This window comes from Melospiza melodia, chromosome 2, assembly GCF_035770615.1.
Source record: "Melospiza melodia melodia isolate bMelMel2 chromosome 2, bMelMel2.pri, whole genome shotgun sequence".
NCBI classification, from domain to species: Eukaryota; Metazoa; Chordata; class Aves; order Passeriformes; family Passerellidae; genus Melospiza; species Melospiza melodia.
Genome location: NC_086195.1, coordinates 76,359,671 through 76,377,713, shown reverse-complemented (window position 1 = coordinate 76,377,713; position 18,043 = coordinate 76,359,671). Strand labels below are relative to the sequence as shown.

The window sequence follows — 18,043 nt, the reverse complement described above, 5'->3', positions numbered from 1 at the left end:
GAGGGATGTGGCGCTGGGGATGTAGCATTTAAAGCTGCAGTGAAGACACTGTTAGTAGTGCACAAGCTGGAACCAGGACATTTCCTGATTCACTGATCTGATGTGCAGGTAAGGACATCAAGAGACAAAAATCTCTGCTGGAGGCAAGGTGTGGTAAAGCAAGTCTTCGTTCATTTCCAATGTAAAATCAAATAGGTTAAGTCACACAGATCTTAAACTCATCTGTTTGACTTTGAACTGGAACAGACAAGCAGATAATATTTTCTGTTCCCACCCCTGCTTTAGGCCAAGAATATTCACCTGCTTGCATCTGCTCTTACACAACAGAGATGTTCTGAATCACTCCATTAAAACTGTAATAACTGTTAAAACGGTATTACGGTAAAAAACTAAAAATGTGTGGGGTTAAAGTTAAGGATATTCATCATTTTGTTAGAAAGTATCTTTGAGTTCCATAGCCAGACCTTTGGGTGATCCCAGTATGAGAAGCAGTTTGGAATACTGCTTATACCTGAAGCAGGGACTACAGCTCTCAGGAGCTCCAATTGTAGCCCTCAGAAGGAAGCAAACCAGCACACTACATAGAAATTACAAGCACAAGGATGTCATCAGTGCTCAAGGCACCGAATATAGCAAGGCTGCATGGGACAAACCAGGCAAATCAAAAAGCATGAAATGTCAATTGAAATGTAAACTCCAGGAGATTAAAGTTTATTCTCCCAAATATTTCTTATTCATCTTTCCTGTATCTTACCAATTTGTGCCTCATATTGTTCCTAAGGTTAATTTTTAATAAAATGCAGGATTGTTCCTCAAATTTCTTAAAATTCTTTATAAATCAGATATACCTTGCAGCAGAGCAATGTTTGCCTGGCAGAAGCTTTTTAATTTTAACTAATCTTTAATTTTTGCTCAGCTTTTAACAGTATTATTGCAACTAAGTCTCAGTAATTGTAGGCATTTAGAGTGTCAGCATTTTAAAAACAGAGCAGAACTAAACTTCTTTCACTCTCAGGACTGTTGGACAACATCTATGCTATCACTCTTAGTTACCTTGTAAAACTCACTTGTATAAACTTAGTCACTTCCTCATATATCATTATTCAGACCACCTGTCACATCTGCTCATTACTCATGAATATAATCTCAGGGAAAATACTTCCTTTTCATTTAATATTGCAGAGAGCTATTAGAAATGAGGATTGACGTTTGAGAGGCCTCTGGGCACCACTAGAATAGAAATGAGAATGACAAATGGTGAAAGCTTGTTAAAACTGGCTGTGTTGTGTGAATGGATAAAAAGGTTGGATGTTTTAGCTGAAAACAAATCTGTGATGTATTTGAAGAAGACTTTTGTCTGAACATTCCCCCACCCCAGACCCAGAAACATGACTCTTACCAGTAGCAGATTCTTTTGGAGCTTGGGTAGAATGTGCTCCGTGCCAGAAGGTGCTTGTTTTTCCAGCTGCTGGGATATGATGGAGATGTAATCTATTTTCTGTGTTAACAGGTCTTCTCTCAGAGCAAGTTACTGAATGATGTTGACAGGCGCTTGCCTTAACATTATTTACAGAACAAGTATTTTTCGCCCAAGGTTTGTCTTTGGCTGTGCTGCAGTCAGCTGTAGAGATGGCAGTGGCCAAGCCAGCACAGCCACCAATATTCTCACTGTTTTCTGCACTGTTGCTATTTAAAACCTGAGTGGCTGGCACAGCACGCCTGTCATTGAAATCGCTGCTGCTAGCACCGCTAGCTCGCAGGCTGGCAGGCAGTGAGTGACACCCAGGGCTGCCTGTGCTCTCAACACTTCTGTTTCCTGGCGGAGGTGTGGAAGGTGGCTGAGGTGCGAGGTATTTCCCTGGAGCTTTTTGAGTCTTCTTGGCTTCAGTGGCTGACTGCAGTTGGATCAGAGTCCCTCTTCTGTTCATGGGCACACAATGTGACTGAACTCTTATAGATGTTGCTCTTCTGGTTACTTTTGCCTTATTTTCGAGTTGATCACCTTCTTTAACTTTAGCATTATTGCTACATATTGGGGGTTTACTTGCTTGATCTTTTGATACCATCCAAGCTTTCTTAGCACAAAAGGATCCTGTAGATGTAAATATATTCTGAGATAGGTATTCTTTATTTGATTTTTCAGTATTAATGTTTGGTTTTGACATATAAGAATTTTCCTGATGATTTTTTATGAATATGGGGTTTGAGGGCTGAGCAACAATACTTAAATTATTCTTAGGAGCGTTATTTGCAGTTTGAACACATTGCAGTTTTGAAGAACATATTTCACTGATGCTTTTTTCACAGCATTTTTCATCATTTTCTACTATTATCTGGTCAATTTCATCACACCATTTTAGCTTCCGATCGCATTTTTCAATTTCTGCATTTTTCTTTTTTTTTTTTGCCAGTTCTAAACTGTCTCTGATAGATGACATGAGTTGAGTTCCAGAACTGATCACATGGTCTGTAACCACAGCTTTGAAATGACTAGGTTCATATTTAGAACCCTTCTTTAAGATACTTCTGAATAACTTCACTCTTTTTCTTTCAAGAATATTATTTTTCAGGATTTTGTCCTGTGCAGGAGTGCCAGAATAGAGCTCTGTATCAGGTAACAGTGACATATTTTCAACTATATTTCCCTTTCCTTCTTTATTATTCTGTTGTTTAACTTCCAACAGAACTGAGGCATTTGGTATGTCCTGAAATAAAGATGTTTCTGAAATAATATCATTCATACATTTAATATTTTCTTCTTTTGTTTCAGTCATTTTTCCTAAGGTATTTTTTAAAAAGCCTGTACTGATATTTTTGTCCTTTGGTAATACATCAGCTGTGCTGGGAATGCCAGTGGAACATCCCTGATTAGGAAATAAGATTACAGATGTTGCAATAGGTTGACTGGATGATTGCATAGATTTAGTTCTCTCCTGTGGGGTCATTTTAAAAGTCTGATCTTGCATCAGATCCTGAATTCTTACTCCTGGAATAGAATCAGGGCTGTTCCAGGCGCTGCTAGGATTGAAAACAGGATGACCAGTGGTAAATGTGCTAGCTCTTCCAGAAGATGGCTTGCTTCTGTCTTTTATGTTTTGCAGAAAACTAAATGCATTACTTACTGAGCTCTTTTGCTTACCAGAGGCAGAGAATTCTGCAGGTTGTTTTCCAGATCTGTGAGAAGCAGATGATTCCTCTTCTGAAGTGTTTACATGTTCAACAGGAGTTAGAACATTATGTTTAGCTAAAAGATCATGAATAGGTATGTTGTGGTAGTGTAGCAAATCTACATTTCTCAGACAATTATTTAGATGCACATTTTTAGAAGTACTTTGATCTGTGTGAAGTAAACCATTATTCCTAGTCTGGCATTTTTCTGGATCATACAGGGCACAGTCACACTGTGTGGTAAAAGATGATTCACTCTGTGTTGTGCAATTTCCATTTTGCTCTCCAGCCTCAAGACTGTCAAGGCTCATCAGGCTTTCTGAATCATCTGTTTCTTTGACTTCTTGATGAAAATTCTGAAATACAGGCATAAAACCAAACTCTCAGATTTATCAGAAATGTGGTTTTGCTGATAATAATTTTTCATTAATGAGAGATTAGACCAAATAAATATTGAGCCTAGTGTTTTTGTGACTTGGGGTCATATCTCCATGTGTGTTTCCATCAAGTCAAAATTTACTTGGGTTAAATTGCAAAATAAAATTACATAGTTTGGGAAGAAATCCAGAAGAGAGAGCAGCATAGTTCAACGAATTTAATCTTAAATTATATATAAATCTGCAATATTAAAAAAGTAACTAAATTTATCTGAACAGCAGTACTGTTTCTGAATTTCCCTATGAGACTGGGTGGTTTTCATCCTCTGTAAGGGTACTCGAGTTATAAATTGAAAGAAAATCCATGAAAATGAAGGTTTGATAGGGGATCTACCCCAAACTGCAACTTTTCCATATTACTAGACTGAGGATATTTCTTTTGATAGAAAATGCCACAAGTGATGAGGAGTTAACCCTTGTCATGATAAACACAGAAAAGTCTCTTAGTGATCATAACCACAGTGATTAACAACTCCCCCCAGTGAAACTCCTTCTTCAAGTCTTTCAAAAAGAAGAAAATATCTCCTATTCTATGAGGACAGATCAAGTCCCAGGGCATAACGGACTCATCCACTTCCCCAACCTTTTCATTAAATTTTAATGGAGTCATGAATAACAGCAACTGGCACCATCTGAAACACAGTCAGACAGCTGTGTGCATGTACTATACAAACGTTTTCTTCACTATTACTCCTCTATCCAAGCATTGAGATGCTGGCATGGTTGAAAATACATACTTTGTAAAGTACAAGACTTCAAAATACACAAGAACATAAAGGAAGACAAGCATGTCAACAATTTTCAGTCTCATACACTCTTGCCTGGAAGTTCACTTTCACACAGCTCAGCAGCAAAGTAATTTTAAACCTTATGTCGGACAAAATTGGTGTGAAAAATTAAGAGAAGCTGAATTAGATATGCACTCTTACTCAATAAATGGAAAATGTTTCAACTAGCAAAATCTGTTAACCTAGGGTGAGTGACTATATATCCCCTTGCAATGATATTGAATTAACATTTTGAAAACTCATCAAAAACTGAATTCTTTAGCAAATAATAACACATTTTTGTAGTAAACATTTTTCATTCCAATAAAATTGTTATATCTAAATATTGTATATTCTATAACAGATATATTAAACTGCAGAAGAATAAGCTTAGTAAGTCCTGAAAGACTTTTCATTATTGAATTAAATCTTGCACTAGATGTTTAGAGGTTGATGCAGTCTTCTGTTATAGTTGTGATCTCAGATAACAATACTAAATAGAAGATCAAAGAAGGAAGTGTAGGAAAAGATCCCTTTAGGGAGTATTTTCAAACTAAACTTATACAAACCCGTGTCCTTCTAATAAAAAAGAATAAGTAGCACTTTGTTAGTTATTTATTAACCTTTATTTTTGCTGAAATTACAATGTTAACCTCTTTAACATTGTTAAACATGGAAAAAAGCATATACTCAGAGTTTTTTATATCAGGCCAAATTTAAGAACTAATTTTGAAATTTTCAGAAGGGGAAAAAACAGTGAAAAGAAATTACAGCTGTCAGGCTTACTTCTTGCCTAATTTGGAAACTGCACCTGTATTGCAAAATGTGTTTCTCAAATGACAGAAGAAAAATTTTTAAAGGTAGATTTTAAAAAACCTGCTCTTGATAGCAGGTTAACTTAAGCACATAAATCTGAAGGGTGCAAGAAAATTTCCAACTTTCAAAAATTAAAATAGAAAAATCTACATAGCTGTGCTCCAACAGTTGAAAATAGACTTGTTCCTACATTATATAAATAAGTAATATTCTTATAAAGCAGAGCCTATGGAAAACAAAATCTCAGTTGAGGTAACATCCAGAAATGTTAGGAACTAAAGAACAAAGAAGGAGTTCTCATTTAAACACACACTCACTCTTACTTAGTTCATGCAAATTTAGTTCATTTACATTTATTTTGTTGCATCATACAATTTCATCCTTTCACACATTAAAGATGCTTAACATTCTCATTAAAATATTTACATATTTCCCCGTTTACAGTACTATGTAATGCAAATGAATGTCCCATTTTCCTTGTAAAAATGTGTAATTAGAAATCCTTCTGCAGAAATAAAATGCATTCAACAATTATGCTTTTTTAGTGATCAATAAGTGCAGGGAAATAAACCTAGAAATCCCAATGACTTAATTTTGTTTAATCTGTGAGAATTTTATAGGATGATAAGAAAACAAAATGTTCATAGAGTACTATATTGTTATTTACTGGATTCACATTTTTCCTATTATATAAGTGCCATTTACTGTATTGCCTATAGCCTGCATTATCTTATGTTATAATGCATGAAATCTAACCCCCACACATATCCACATTCCTAGGAAAGGAATACTTCCGAGGAGTTAAAGAGGTCACTTGTATGTCTTAGGACTTAGAACAGCTGTGTCAAGCAACTTCATTTTAGTAAAGCAAAGAGAAAACATGAGCCTAAGAGAGCTTTCATAAGGCCAGTGAAAGAACAATATAGCAACAAGTAAGATTTTAAGTGAACCTGACAAGTGAATTTTCTGGCAAAGGACTCTGTCAGAATGCTATTACACTAAAGAGCTGCTACATGCGTATTTGACATTTTCTGCAAAAGAAGTGCTGACTGCTCATAATTCCAAGACGTGAATAGGAACACTCTTCTGAAGATAAAATCCTGAAAAATGCTACCTATTCTAAAAACTGAGGCCCCTCACGCCTTCACACTACTTGCTATTATTGATAATTTCAACTGGTTTCTTCACAGAATTTATTCTCTTTTCATAGGTGTATATTTATCATGTTACACCTGACATTGACTGTGAAGTAAAATACACCACTGAACTTATTTAGATGCAAAACTAACTTTCAAAGCCAGTGAGATACCTAAACAACTCGTTGCAAATTTACCAGCTATGGAATAGGAAAGCCCATTCAAAATTAATAATCTCATTTCTGTATGAGTTTGAAAAACATCACGTACATAGCACTACACAACACTTATTTCTCATAAGATCTGGGTAGACTCAAGAGAGCAAGTGACACTGTGAAAGGATTTTGGTGCTTACCTTACACCAGAGTTCCATTCTATTGTGCCAAACCCACCAAAGAAGCTCTGAAGGTACAGGATGACCAGAGAAAAGGTTACTATCAACACCGCTGTCTTTCCCAGTCTGATGCCTAGGTGCCTGATCTCCTCCCAGGCTAAGAATACAGAAACTACCTATCTATGAATCTATGAGTTTTTGAAAGGACCTATTTGAAATATCATCACAGGATGCTAGAAATACAGGTTCAAACTTCTCAGTATAAAAAGAACTTGTTTCTAATTTCATAGGCATACAGGCAATATCAGTAAGCCATATCATCAGAAGATTTTAAAAGAAAAGTGTTCTGTACACCGAATACCAATGTTTCATTCTCATTTTCAGTCTTAATAAGCCCTGAGGTAAATGTACATAATTGCGTAGGAAACAGATTTTCAGCTGAACTTGTCTCTCTGTTGCTTTAACATCTCAGTAGAGTTAAACTCTACTGAGTAAACTCTGAGTAGAGTGCTGTTTCTCGGGTACTCTATCCCAGGTGTCTAACTCTCACACACTAATCTAGTCATTTATAATGCTAGGTAAAAATACCATTAAAATTGTTAAATGATTAAATGGTGAGGCAGTGTGCACCATAATGCATTGTTCCCTTTTTTAGTTTCTATCCCATTAATAAATTCAGTTTGAGAAGATGTTGTCTACCCCGCAAATAAAATGGGATTGCATAAATAAAAACCATGATAAGGCAGATAGTCATATAGAAATACTGGGCATGGATATGAACTATGAATTCTAGAAGTTCTTTTGTGTTTAACTAATAATCACTTTAATGATTTCAGTTAACAGATTTGAATGATCTGGAGCCATCAGTAAAAAAGAATAGATTAACACTATTTGACCAGTACACAGTTCCTGAATGAATCAGTGTGTGAATATCATTTTTAAAATAATCTCTCGTTCAGCTGAGGAACCCTACCAGAGCTCTTTATTTTCTAAAAAAATAGTATACATTTTTTTAGTCCATGAAAAAGGATTGCTTTTTCTTTTAGGAATATACTTTGTAAAGATGGAAGAGTTTTTAACATGGTCTCACTGTTGTGCACTGCACAGCAGCAGCCAGGGCAGGAGTGGATTTATGTAAGGAAATCCTAAAGGTCAGATACAGAAAGACTTTTAGAATCGTGGAAAATCCCAAGTTGAAAGGGATCCACAAGGATCACTGAGTTCAAAGTTGACTCCATACAGGGCAACTTGAAGGCTAAACAATATATCTAAGAGCATTTTCTAATACTTATATCTTTCTAGAAATAAATTTACCTAATAAGGCAGTTTCATGCAATTTCCAACATTTGCTACATGCTTAATTAGTATAATCACTTATCTTGAAAAAAAATTCTGTGACTTACATGTTACCTCTTTTACAAATTCAGCTTTTTTCAATCAGATATGTTTCAGGACATACATTCTTCCTAAGAACTTCACAGATTTGATTTTTAAGAACTTGTACAAGCTTTCAGCATCTACCTTCCCTTAAATAACCTACCAAATGTAAAGGTTAATTGTTTTAAAATCTTGCCACTGTTTGAAACAGTGAAATTCTTTGTTTATTACAAGAACTTCCAGTCTTCCGAAAGAGGTCCCAGTTACTCTCTCCTTATCCTTGTCTTCTGAATTTTGGGTTTTTAGTTTGATGCTTTATTTTGTAGTTTAGTTATGGTGGCCCACATTTCCTTATGGAGATATGCAAGTATTGGGCATAAACTGTTCAGCAAAGCTCAAGCTACTAAATGCCACAGTAGTGCTGCTTCAGGTTTATAATAATTAGTATTAGAAATAATAAAATAATTGATTTGGCTCCTGGTTACCCAGGCCACCATTAGAATACTAAGATATAAACAGAACACTAGAATACAAAAAAGTAGCTGAATTCTGTGTTGCTTTAAAATTCACAAAAGTCTTATCGTCTCAAAAAAAACCTAAAGCACATCTCTGCCATCTTCAAAGGGGCAAAATTACTTAGGAGATTGTTACTTTAATCTTCATGAGAAATCAATAGATTTTCCAATATCCCCTTGAGACACCAGTATATACTACCACTGATAATACCATGTTAGTATAATGCAGCATCCAGGTAGACCCATATGTACAAACTTTATATCTTCCAGTCCCTTCCTGCAAGCAAACATCTTACTGTAACTGCAGTACACTAAAGATTTCATACTGGTATTTTTTACTCTGTTCCTTTCTTTTAGCTACATTTATGAACATCTTAGTCTGTTGCAGTAAAACAAATCTCTCCAAAACCAGTCCTGAAGTATGGTAAAAATACTTTAGTGCGTATCTATACATAAATATTTTACATATATGTGTATGTATAGGTATATGTATATGTATATGTATATGTATATGTATATGTATATGTATATGTATATGTATATGTATATGTATATGTATGTAAACCCAAAAACAAAGTCATGTTAATATGTATGGCAATTTTTATGAAAAAGCTATATGCTTGTAAAAAAGGAGCAGGTATATATTAAAGGACAGTATCAATTTCCTTGTTCCTGTAGTTTGAGAGCTACGCTGTATGTGTAACAATCAATTACAAACAATTATGTATCCACAAGCATAACTTTATCCATGTATAAGAGCAACTCTGAAATAACCTCTTTTGTAGTGAAAATCTGTTTTAACTTCAATCCTACCTTATTACCCACTCAAGAAGGGCACTGAACTGAGGAAAGACACTGTTGAATGAACTCCAGATGGTCAGGTATGAAGATTGTCATGTGATTTTATACAGCACAAGCTTAGAATAAGTTATTTTATGAAAAACCACCCCCAAAACCTCAAAACCTACTCTTGAGAAATACACAATCAAAACAAGTTGGAGTATTTGGGTATAATTTAGTCTGGAGATACATTTCAATTTGTCTTTATAGCACATGTGAATTTTGGATTACTGAAAAAATGTGGAAGACATAGCTGTTAGTCATAATATTGGTTAAAAGCCAATGAAAACTGAACACCTCTCCTCCTGCCAAGACAAAAATAAGTAAGGAAATCACTCAGGCCTGTCATATAATTTAAATGATCAACATAAAAATGTTAACACTCACATTTACAAGTAAAAAAACGGCCAACATTTCTAGATTTAAGGTGACCGTAGAAACCTATTTCAATTTGTTGAATGGTCTCTACAAAATCGAGTTTGACTTCTGCTTCAATGCCATTTTATCCTAAGCACCCTTGTCTGAGTCTGTTTTCCCACAACTAGCCTTGAGCACTCTCATGGTTTTTGATGCTTGGGAGAGACTCTGTACACAGCACTCCTTTTTTCCATGCTGGTCTTGCCTATGGCTCTGAAGAATTAGACTGGCAACACCCCCTGCAGAAGGAACTTTTGATTAACTCATTCCAGTCATACAACAGTTTTCCATCAGTTACCTGAAACATCTCCATTTCACAGTCACTGTGAAACTCAGAAGCACAGTAACACCAACAGCTAACAGCCTTACAAGTAAACTCCTGCAAGGCAGGTGGTGTCCAAACCATTCAGTGAAACATCACTTAGAAAATATTCTTCATTGTTTCTCAGACACTTATGTGATTTTATATGCAACATGTATAAACACACATAGTACAGTAACATACAAATTTTTCCTGTATTAGACATAATATATTTTGTGTTGCAATTTCTGAGAAATGATACCAGTGTTCCAATACTATTTCAATAAATATTGAAGTATTTCCTTCCAAGGGGAATGGTATCCATAGAAAGAGGGGTACTGAGTACTTCAATGGCTGCACAATATTTTCAGCATAAACAGCGAACCAAGGTAAAAATACTGCTTGAAATCAGCCTGAAAGGGATCTAAATTCAGATTTCACAGATACCACTTGAGTAACCTAATTATTGTCATATAAAGGAGGGAATAGGAAAATACAATCTCCATGTGATAATCTACACCTATTTTGTCTTGAATTAGCTCTTACTTCCAAGTATTTTGTTCAAAAAATGAAACTATAGACATAAAATGTAATGGTATCAGTTTAATTCAGGCATAATGCAATTTTTTTCCTGGTAGAGCCTAGAAATATTGTACTGATCAAAATATTGTTGCATGGCCATGAAATTGAAGAGGTGACGAAAAGAAAAAGACAAAAAATACCTCAAAAATACTCTTCCTTGTCACATTTGAGCCATTTAGTGGAAATTTTCTAAATTATTCAGTCCAAGACAGGTACCAGAAATGGAAAATTTCAACATAAGGAATTAACAGTTTGAAACAATGTTGAGCACCTTGGGACTAATGTCATTTGGTTAAAAGCTGCATGCACCTTTAGGTAAAGACCATGGTACTAGCTCCATCTTAAAGGATTTATTTATGCATGCAATAAAACCAGGAGAGGATGGAGAGACAAAACCTTTATTTGTGAATGAAGTTAGCAATATTAAATTCTTCAAAATGGAACATAGTCATGAACATAAAACAGTAACTTGATGTAGCGGCTTGGATGAAATTATTGCACAAAATAAAATCTACTGCTCTCAATACTTAACACAAAATAATTTTGGAAAACGGTAGAAGCCACTAAAACCCTTGGCTTACCAATGAATCTGTACAAATATTTAGAGATGGAAAGCAGGCAACACAACAAATCTACTGGTAAAGGTTCACATAGAACTTTATTGCCCTGTAGGAAAGTAAAGAATTTTAGGAATCTTTATAATCCTGTTGGGCCTGTAAAAACAGAAACAAAGAGAGGTCAAAGGATCTCAATGGATGGCTAGGTTGCAAAGCATGTGCACAGTGAAATACTTTAATTTCAGAAATTACTTTGGACAACAGGTAGCATCAAGACCACTGAAGTCTATTGATTTCAGTAAGAGTATTCTAAATCATTATAAATTTTATTAGTAAGAGCACTATAAATACTATTTCACAGTACAGGATGTCACAATGCACATGCACACCAGCCATCAGCACAATCCAAGTATTAAACTTCCAAAATTCAGGCCTTAGAACATGGTCAATAGCTTTCTTGACTAATTTTCTAGTCAGAGTCCAAAGCATGCAATTTCAAGAAAGCAAGTCCAGATGTCTGAAGTATAAATATTTACATTTTGAAACTATTCATCTGAGGAAAGAAGCTGAGCAACCCCTAGTGGTAGCAGAAAAATACCTTCTGGAAAAATGCAAAATTTTTTGCAGGTATTTTCAAAAATACATTGATTTGTAAACACAAATTCCTATACTATATGCACTGTCCAAAGTTGATGATAACATTTAGAAAAAACTAAAAGTAAAAAATCATGCATGACTCATAGCTGTTTTCCCCTAGAATTCAATTAGGAAGTGATAATTCTGTTTGATAAAACACTCCAATATAGAAGTCTTAAAATACATTTAGAATAACATTTTTATATATTTTTATCAAAGAGAATGTGTTTTGTTTTCTAATTCTAAGATGTTCTAATGCAGCTACTGCCAAATTCACCATCATCATTTAGGGAGGGATTTATAAACTCTCTACCAGTGAAATGCAAATGTGATATTATTTAAAAAAAGCTAATGCTTTTTTGTATTTTTTTTAAGTGGTTATCTGGAATTCAGTTTTATCAGCTCTCTTCTATAAATTGTCACTTTCTCTTCCTTCTTTTCTACTCAGAAATAAGAAAGAATACTGCCAGTACAAGCTATACTTTCTCCCCATTCAACTTTTTTGAACCTCACTCCAGTTGAGTGAGATTTTCTGTGTTAGCCATCAGCTGCTCAAGATTTTCATGCATAACCATCAGAACAAAGTAGATACAAAGGCAGAGATTAATGCTCCTAGAAACATCAATATCAAAGCATATCTGAACTCTCTAAAGTCTTTCCCTAGTTATCTATACACTTGTATTAAAAGGAAAAGCCCTTGCTCTATGGCCACCAATGATTCCATGCCTCCAGCCATGACCAAAATAGAGGGAGGGCTTCATGGAGTCCAGGTCATTTCTTCACCACAGCTCTGGACACCAATAGATATTCTAGAAATAAAAGAGTGAGCCCCAAACTATGCCCTCTTTTCTTCCAGAAAATGTAATTTTGAAGACACTAATTCCAAAATCAAAGACAATACTGAGTCATAAAATCACACTTAAACGTGCACAACTAAAAGTCACCTTAGAGCTCAGTTCTTGATTTTCACTGTTTCTAAGGTGACTTTTTACACTTATTTTCAGTCTAAAAATTAGTTTAGGCAGAAAAAGCTCATTACTGGAACACCTGCAGCTATTCCAAAGATGATAAAAAAGGACCTCAAGAGACTTGAAGTCAATCTTTAACATATCACTACATACTGGGAAAAAAACCAACCGAAATAAATCCCCCAACATTTCTCATGCCATCATAATACTGCTATAGCATTTTGTGCTGTCAGTCAGCACAGCAGAAACTTGGGTGTGCACTGAAAATAATCAATTTAAAGAGACTTAAATCACAAGATCACAAGACTCCTGTGATCGACTAATGGCTACTAATGTTAGATACAAGAAGTCTGACATACAAATCTGACATTAACAGGAAAAAAAGGACAACATAACAGGTACCTTGGATGAATTTGTGAAAACATTCTTATAAGTATTTTTAAAGATCTCTGACTTCTTACTGGAAAATATGTATAATTTTACTAAAAACAATCTATTGATAAGGCATAAAACAATCTGCCCACCTGTATTGTCTAATTGATAAAGACAGCTGAACAGAACTTTTTTTTTCACATTTAAGAAACTTTCTGTCACACTTAAAACTGTCTTGCAATGAATCACATGAAAATGAAAATATCATACCTGCAAGTTGTTGAGATGCTGTTTTTCAAGGAGCTGCTGCATTTCTTTCAGATTTTTCTGGAAGAGAAGTTGGCGACTGTCCATGTCTGTTCTACTGCTCTCCTGTATTGTTTCATCACAGCCAAACGTTGATGAATTGTGCTTCTTACGGAAAGAATCACTTCTACATGCTGATGAGCATGACATGTCATCTGTGGTTCTTGGTACAAACCAGCAAATTATTACTCTGTCTTATTCCTATGCATCAACTGTACATTTTTAAATATGCTCCTTACCAAAAGTATACAACATCAATAAAGGATGAAAAGCCTGACAAATGCTGTTAGTACTATTTGAATGTGTCCAACACTTTCCATTTTTAAACTTCTCTCCTGTTTATTAATAAATAGAATTTTCTGATTGGGTTGCTGGGTGACTGCTTCAAGATATATTCATATGGAAAATGTCAGCCAACAGTTTGGTAATTTACAGAAACCAAACAAAAAAAATGGAGGGTTTCTTTTAACAAAAGAAAAAAATGAACAGGAAAATGGGCTTTATATTTCCATAAAGTAGGCTTATGCAGAGCATAATTATATTGATGCTGTCAGGTATTCCCTTACTTCAAAGAGCCAGAAGGCTTTCTAGTATCCATAGGGCCCAAATCTACCAATGATGTGTAATCTCAGTTTCATGATGTGCTACAGAATTGGTATTTGCTGCCTGACAAAAAAAAATCATTAGGGTAGCTAGTGTAGTTGGGCCCTATGACCAGCACTTAGTTGAAGATATATGTTTCACATATGTACAGAAATTCAATCACCTCTTTCCTTCATTTCTATCTATTTCTCAGCTTAAGATTTTTCTTCTGAGCCTTCTCTTCCTGCATCTAAAACTGTCCCTTTTCTTTTTACTGGATCTGTTTCAAGTGGGTAAATAATTGAATAAGACCTTTTTATTTCGTATTTATCACAACACTTATAATTTTAGGGCAATGGAAAATGGAAACTTTCAAACCCTTAAGTTTATTGTTATTTTTCAGGAGATTTTATACAAGACTGCAAAAAACATTGGCTCAATTGCAGTGACCTAAGGAGAACTAAAAGGGAATTTGTTATTTCTGATGACATAGCTGACAGCAAAAAGGGAGAACAAATTCATATATTTATTTACTGAACTTAGAAAACATTTCTTTTGAATGGCAGATATTCTCCCTATCCCAAATCTTTTTTGTTATTGTGGACCAGACTGACTGACACCTGGCCCCCAAAAATGTGGTTTGTTGGTTTTTTGGACACAGACAACTTTCTTTATATTTATTTGAGTGCTTAGACCATTCAAATTTATAAAAATTTCTACATGCTTGGACCATTTATATTTACAAATGTTTCAACATTCCAACTTTTCTACAGACCATTTTTGATTTGTCATATTAAAGTTTATATCCCAAGACTCAACTTTATCAAACATAGCAATTTTAAACACCAATAGGGAAATATATCCTGTAAAAAGAGCTGCATGCCACTTGTACACCTAATGTACAAACATCCCTGTGTCTGTTGGCTAATGAGTTCTCCAAAATCTTTGCTTTAGCATTCAATAACTAAACCCTACTAGAAGAAAAATGGCTCTACTGCAGCATGGAATACACTTATTACGTGTTTCAGGACTTTTGCTTTGTTCAAGAGGAGTCAATATGTCTCCATTGCTTAATTTATTTTTTTACACCTTTTAAAAGAAAGACATTATGAATCCTAGAATCTTGTAAAATTCAGATATTCACTTGGGTCTGAAGCTATATTTATCTTGCATACTTAATACAGTATTCATTTCTTCCTCTAAGAGGGCACTGTCAATTAATTCTAGGCATTCTCTTTCTGAGGAAGGGTAAATTCTAAAGATGACACAAGATTTTTGTCTTCAGCATTTATAAAATTGTAAGAAGCAACAGAAATACAGAAAGGTATCTACTACTTCCTATGAGTTAGTTATCACCCGTCCCAAACTATCCAATTAAAGGGATTCTAAGAAATTTTTAAAGGTTTTCAGCTCAGAACTGGTGACTTTTAAAGAACCTTCACTGTTCAGAACCGTCTCCAAATGCTCTTCTGTTTTACCTGTACTAGCTGTCTGGCGACCTCCCCATAGGTCATAGTGGACTCAACTTTTAAACCTTTCAGATGCTGGGGTCACTTACTTTAATTTTTTTTCCTTGAGAAATTTCTAATTTCAAACTTACAGAAATATAATTAACCTCAAGATTCTTAGCTTTCTCTCAAATTGGTTACTAGGGGAAAACAAACCGTAAAATAATATGAACATATAAATATAATTTCCTTAGGAAAATAGGTCAAGAAAATGAAAGCCAGAAAAAGAACACACTACCATTATTAAAGAATAATGAGTCTTTTATAAAAATTATACAAATAAAAATGGAATGACAGCACTCTAAGAAACGGTAAGTGGTTTGTGCAATATGTTGAACAAGAACCAGCTTGAAAAAAGTTGGAAAATAAGGAAAGAAATTATTAAGGCAGTGAGATGCTCTCCTTAATCAAGTTTATAACTGAAATGAGACAAATGATCAGCACACCTGAGATAGGATTCAAACACATCTACGTTTTTGCATAAATGAAACTTAGATTTAACAAGTAGATTTCTTGTTTGTTTCTTTGGTTTTGTTGCTGCAATCTTCCTATGAATGTTGACTAGAAAATAGCATGAGTGTTAAGCTCTATGAGTTATAAAATATTTTTTCAACTGACCAGTTTATCACCTGAAAATGTGTTAATCAGAGCAGAGATATGTAAACAAGTTGAGTATCAATGTCACACTGAAGAGCACATTGAAGCCCAAAAGTAGGGAGACCTCTTTCAGGCAGAATTTATCTCTGTTCTGAACATCTGTACAATTTATATCATGCAGAAAATAACTGAAATACAGAAAGGAATAACAAAAGCAGCAACAACAAAAACAACCCCCTGAGCTGAAATGTTAAAGAAATGAGAGGTTAGGAAAGAGATAATCAGGATCTAGTAGGAAATACAGCAGATAAATAAAGCATATATGAAGGAACATTTTGTTATAACTCAGGGTATCTTAGAAACAGTGCTTGGGTAGAATGAAAAGTATGCAAATAAAATTTTATGTGATATAAAATGAAATTTCAGGTCAAATTTTTACCAGGACACTCTTGAGTCACATAGAGAATGAGAAATATAAAGGAATGATAGTGTAAAGAAGATCCTTGGGTGAACATAAAAACTTTCATATCCTTGAATGTCAGAAGGAGAAAAATCTAGATAAAAAGTCACCTAGACAGAATAATTCTGAGAACAGCAAATAATTTGATAACCATGGCAATCTGACTTGGGCTATAACTGACTGCAGATTGGGTTAGTCTTGACTATTCCCAGAATTTGACTGAGGGGAAAAGGTTTGTGTCATCTCCTCTGCTGTCTTACCAACTGGACACAAACAACTCAATGAAATTGCACAATGTTTCCCTGGAAAAGTTCACAGAAGTGCTCTCTTTGCCACTAGAGAAATGCCCTACAATTTCTTTAAGGTAATTTTCTGCTCTTTATTGAACACAGTAAGAAATTTACTTCCTTTGATCATCAGAATAAACAGGACTGCTTACCTGAAGTTGATTTTGTTTATGTTTTGCAAGCACTGTCCGGGTGTAAAAACTGTTCCTTTAATTTGTTCAAGAGCTTCTTCTAACTGAAAAGCTGCTTTAGTCTGGACTGGAGGGATCAGAGCTAAAAACACACAATGGGGAAAGGGTTTTTTAAAATTGGAATATTTTACCATAAATGGTTTGGTTAAGTTGCTGAAGTTTGGAAGCCTAAATCCAGACAGTTACAATAAACACAGTAGTTTAGCATTATTAGACATGCAAGAGCACTTTGAGTTCCTCTGAAACAAAATCCCAGTCTATTTAAGTGTTTACAGTCACACATGTATTCAACAGTTTCGCTATTTGCTTTTAAACTGCACTATTGAAAAAATACAAGGTTAAAAAAATCTAACTTTGTTTTTACATCATGATTATTCCACTCATGCACTAAGCCAAATTTATGGCTTGCAGATATTTTGCAGAGGCCAAATTGTAACTTAATAATTGAACCAGTGGGGAAAGAAAAAGTCCAGACAGGCACAATGTGTTGCCACTTTCAAGTGAGTAGAAGTAGGATAGAGAGTAGCAGAGGCAGAATTTCTGTAAAGGAAAACCAAGAGAAAAAACTGTGATTCCTTCTATTGCTACACAGTCTGGGCTGTCAGTAGAGCTATGAAGAAGCCTTAAACCAGTACTGTTCTATTTTGTTATTTTAATCTGACATTTGATCTTGAAGTCAGAGACATTACCTCACAGCTGGCACAACTGCAGTTGGGAGAGTAAATCTGTTAAAGAATACCTAAGTAATAGACCATATCTTAAGCATTTGAACACTGGAAAGTTGACGGGAAATCAGACTTGGCCAATGCCGCTACAAACTCCTGCCAATCTGCACCGATTCCAAGAAAGCAGGAACTGAGCTGAAGTGATCATTGCTTCCCAGTAAGAG

General features: G+C 34.9%; 1 protein-coding gene across 1 annotated transcript in view; it reads right to left on the bottom strand.

The window, feature by feature from the left end:
- Window positions 1-18,043, bottom strand: part of CEP126 (centrosomal protein 126) — a 36,963-nt gene that overhangs the window by 9,556 nt on the left and 9,364 nt on the right. Inside the window, exons 3-5 of the mRNA XM_063148903.1 lie at window positions 17,116-17,236; window positions 13,494-13,692; window positions 1,400-3,524 (exon numbers count right to left, since the gene is read on the bottom strand). Coding sequence (XP_063004973.1) covers window positions 1,400-3,524; window positions 13,494-13,692; window positions 17,116-17,236 — 2,445 coding nt within the window. The remainder of the gene's footprint in view (window positions 1-1,399; window positions 3,525-13,493; window positions 13,693-17,115; window positions 17,237-18,043) is intronic.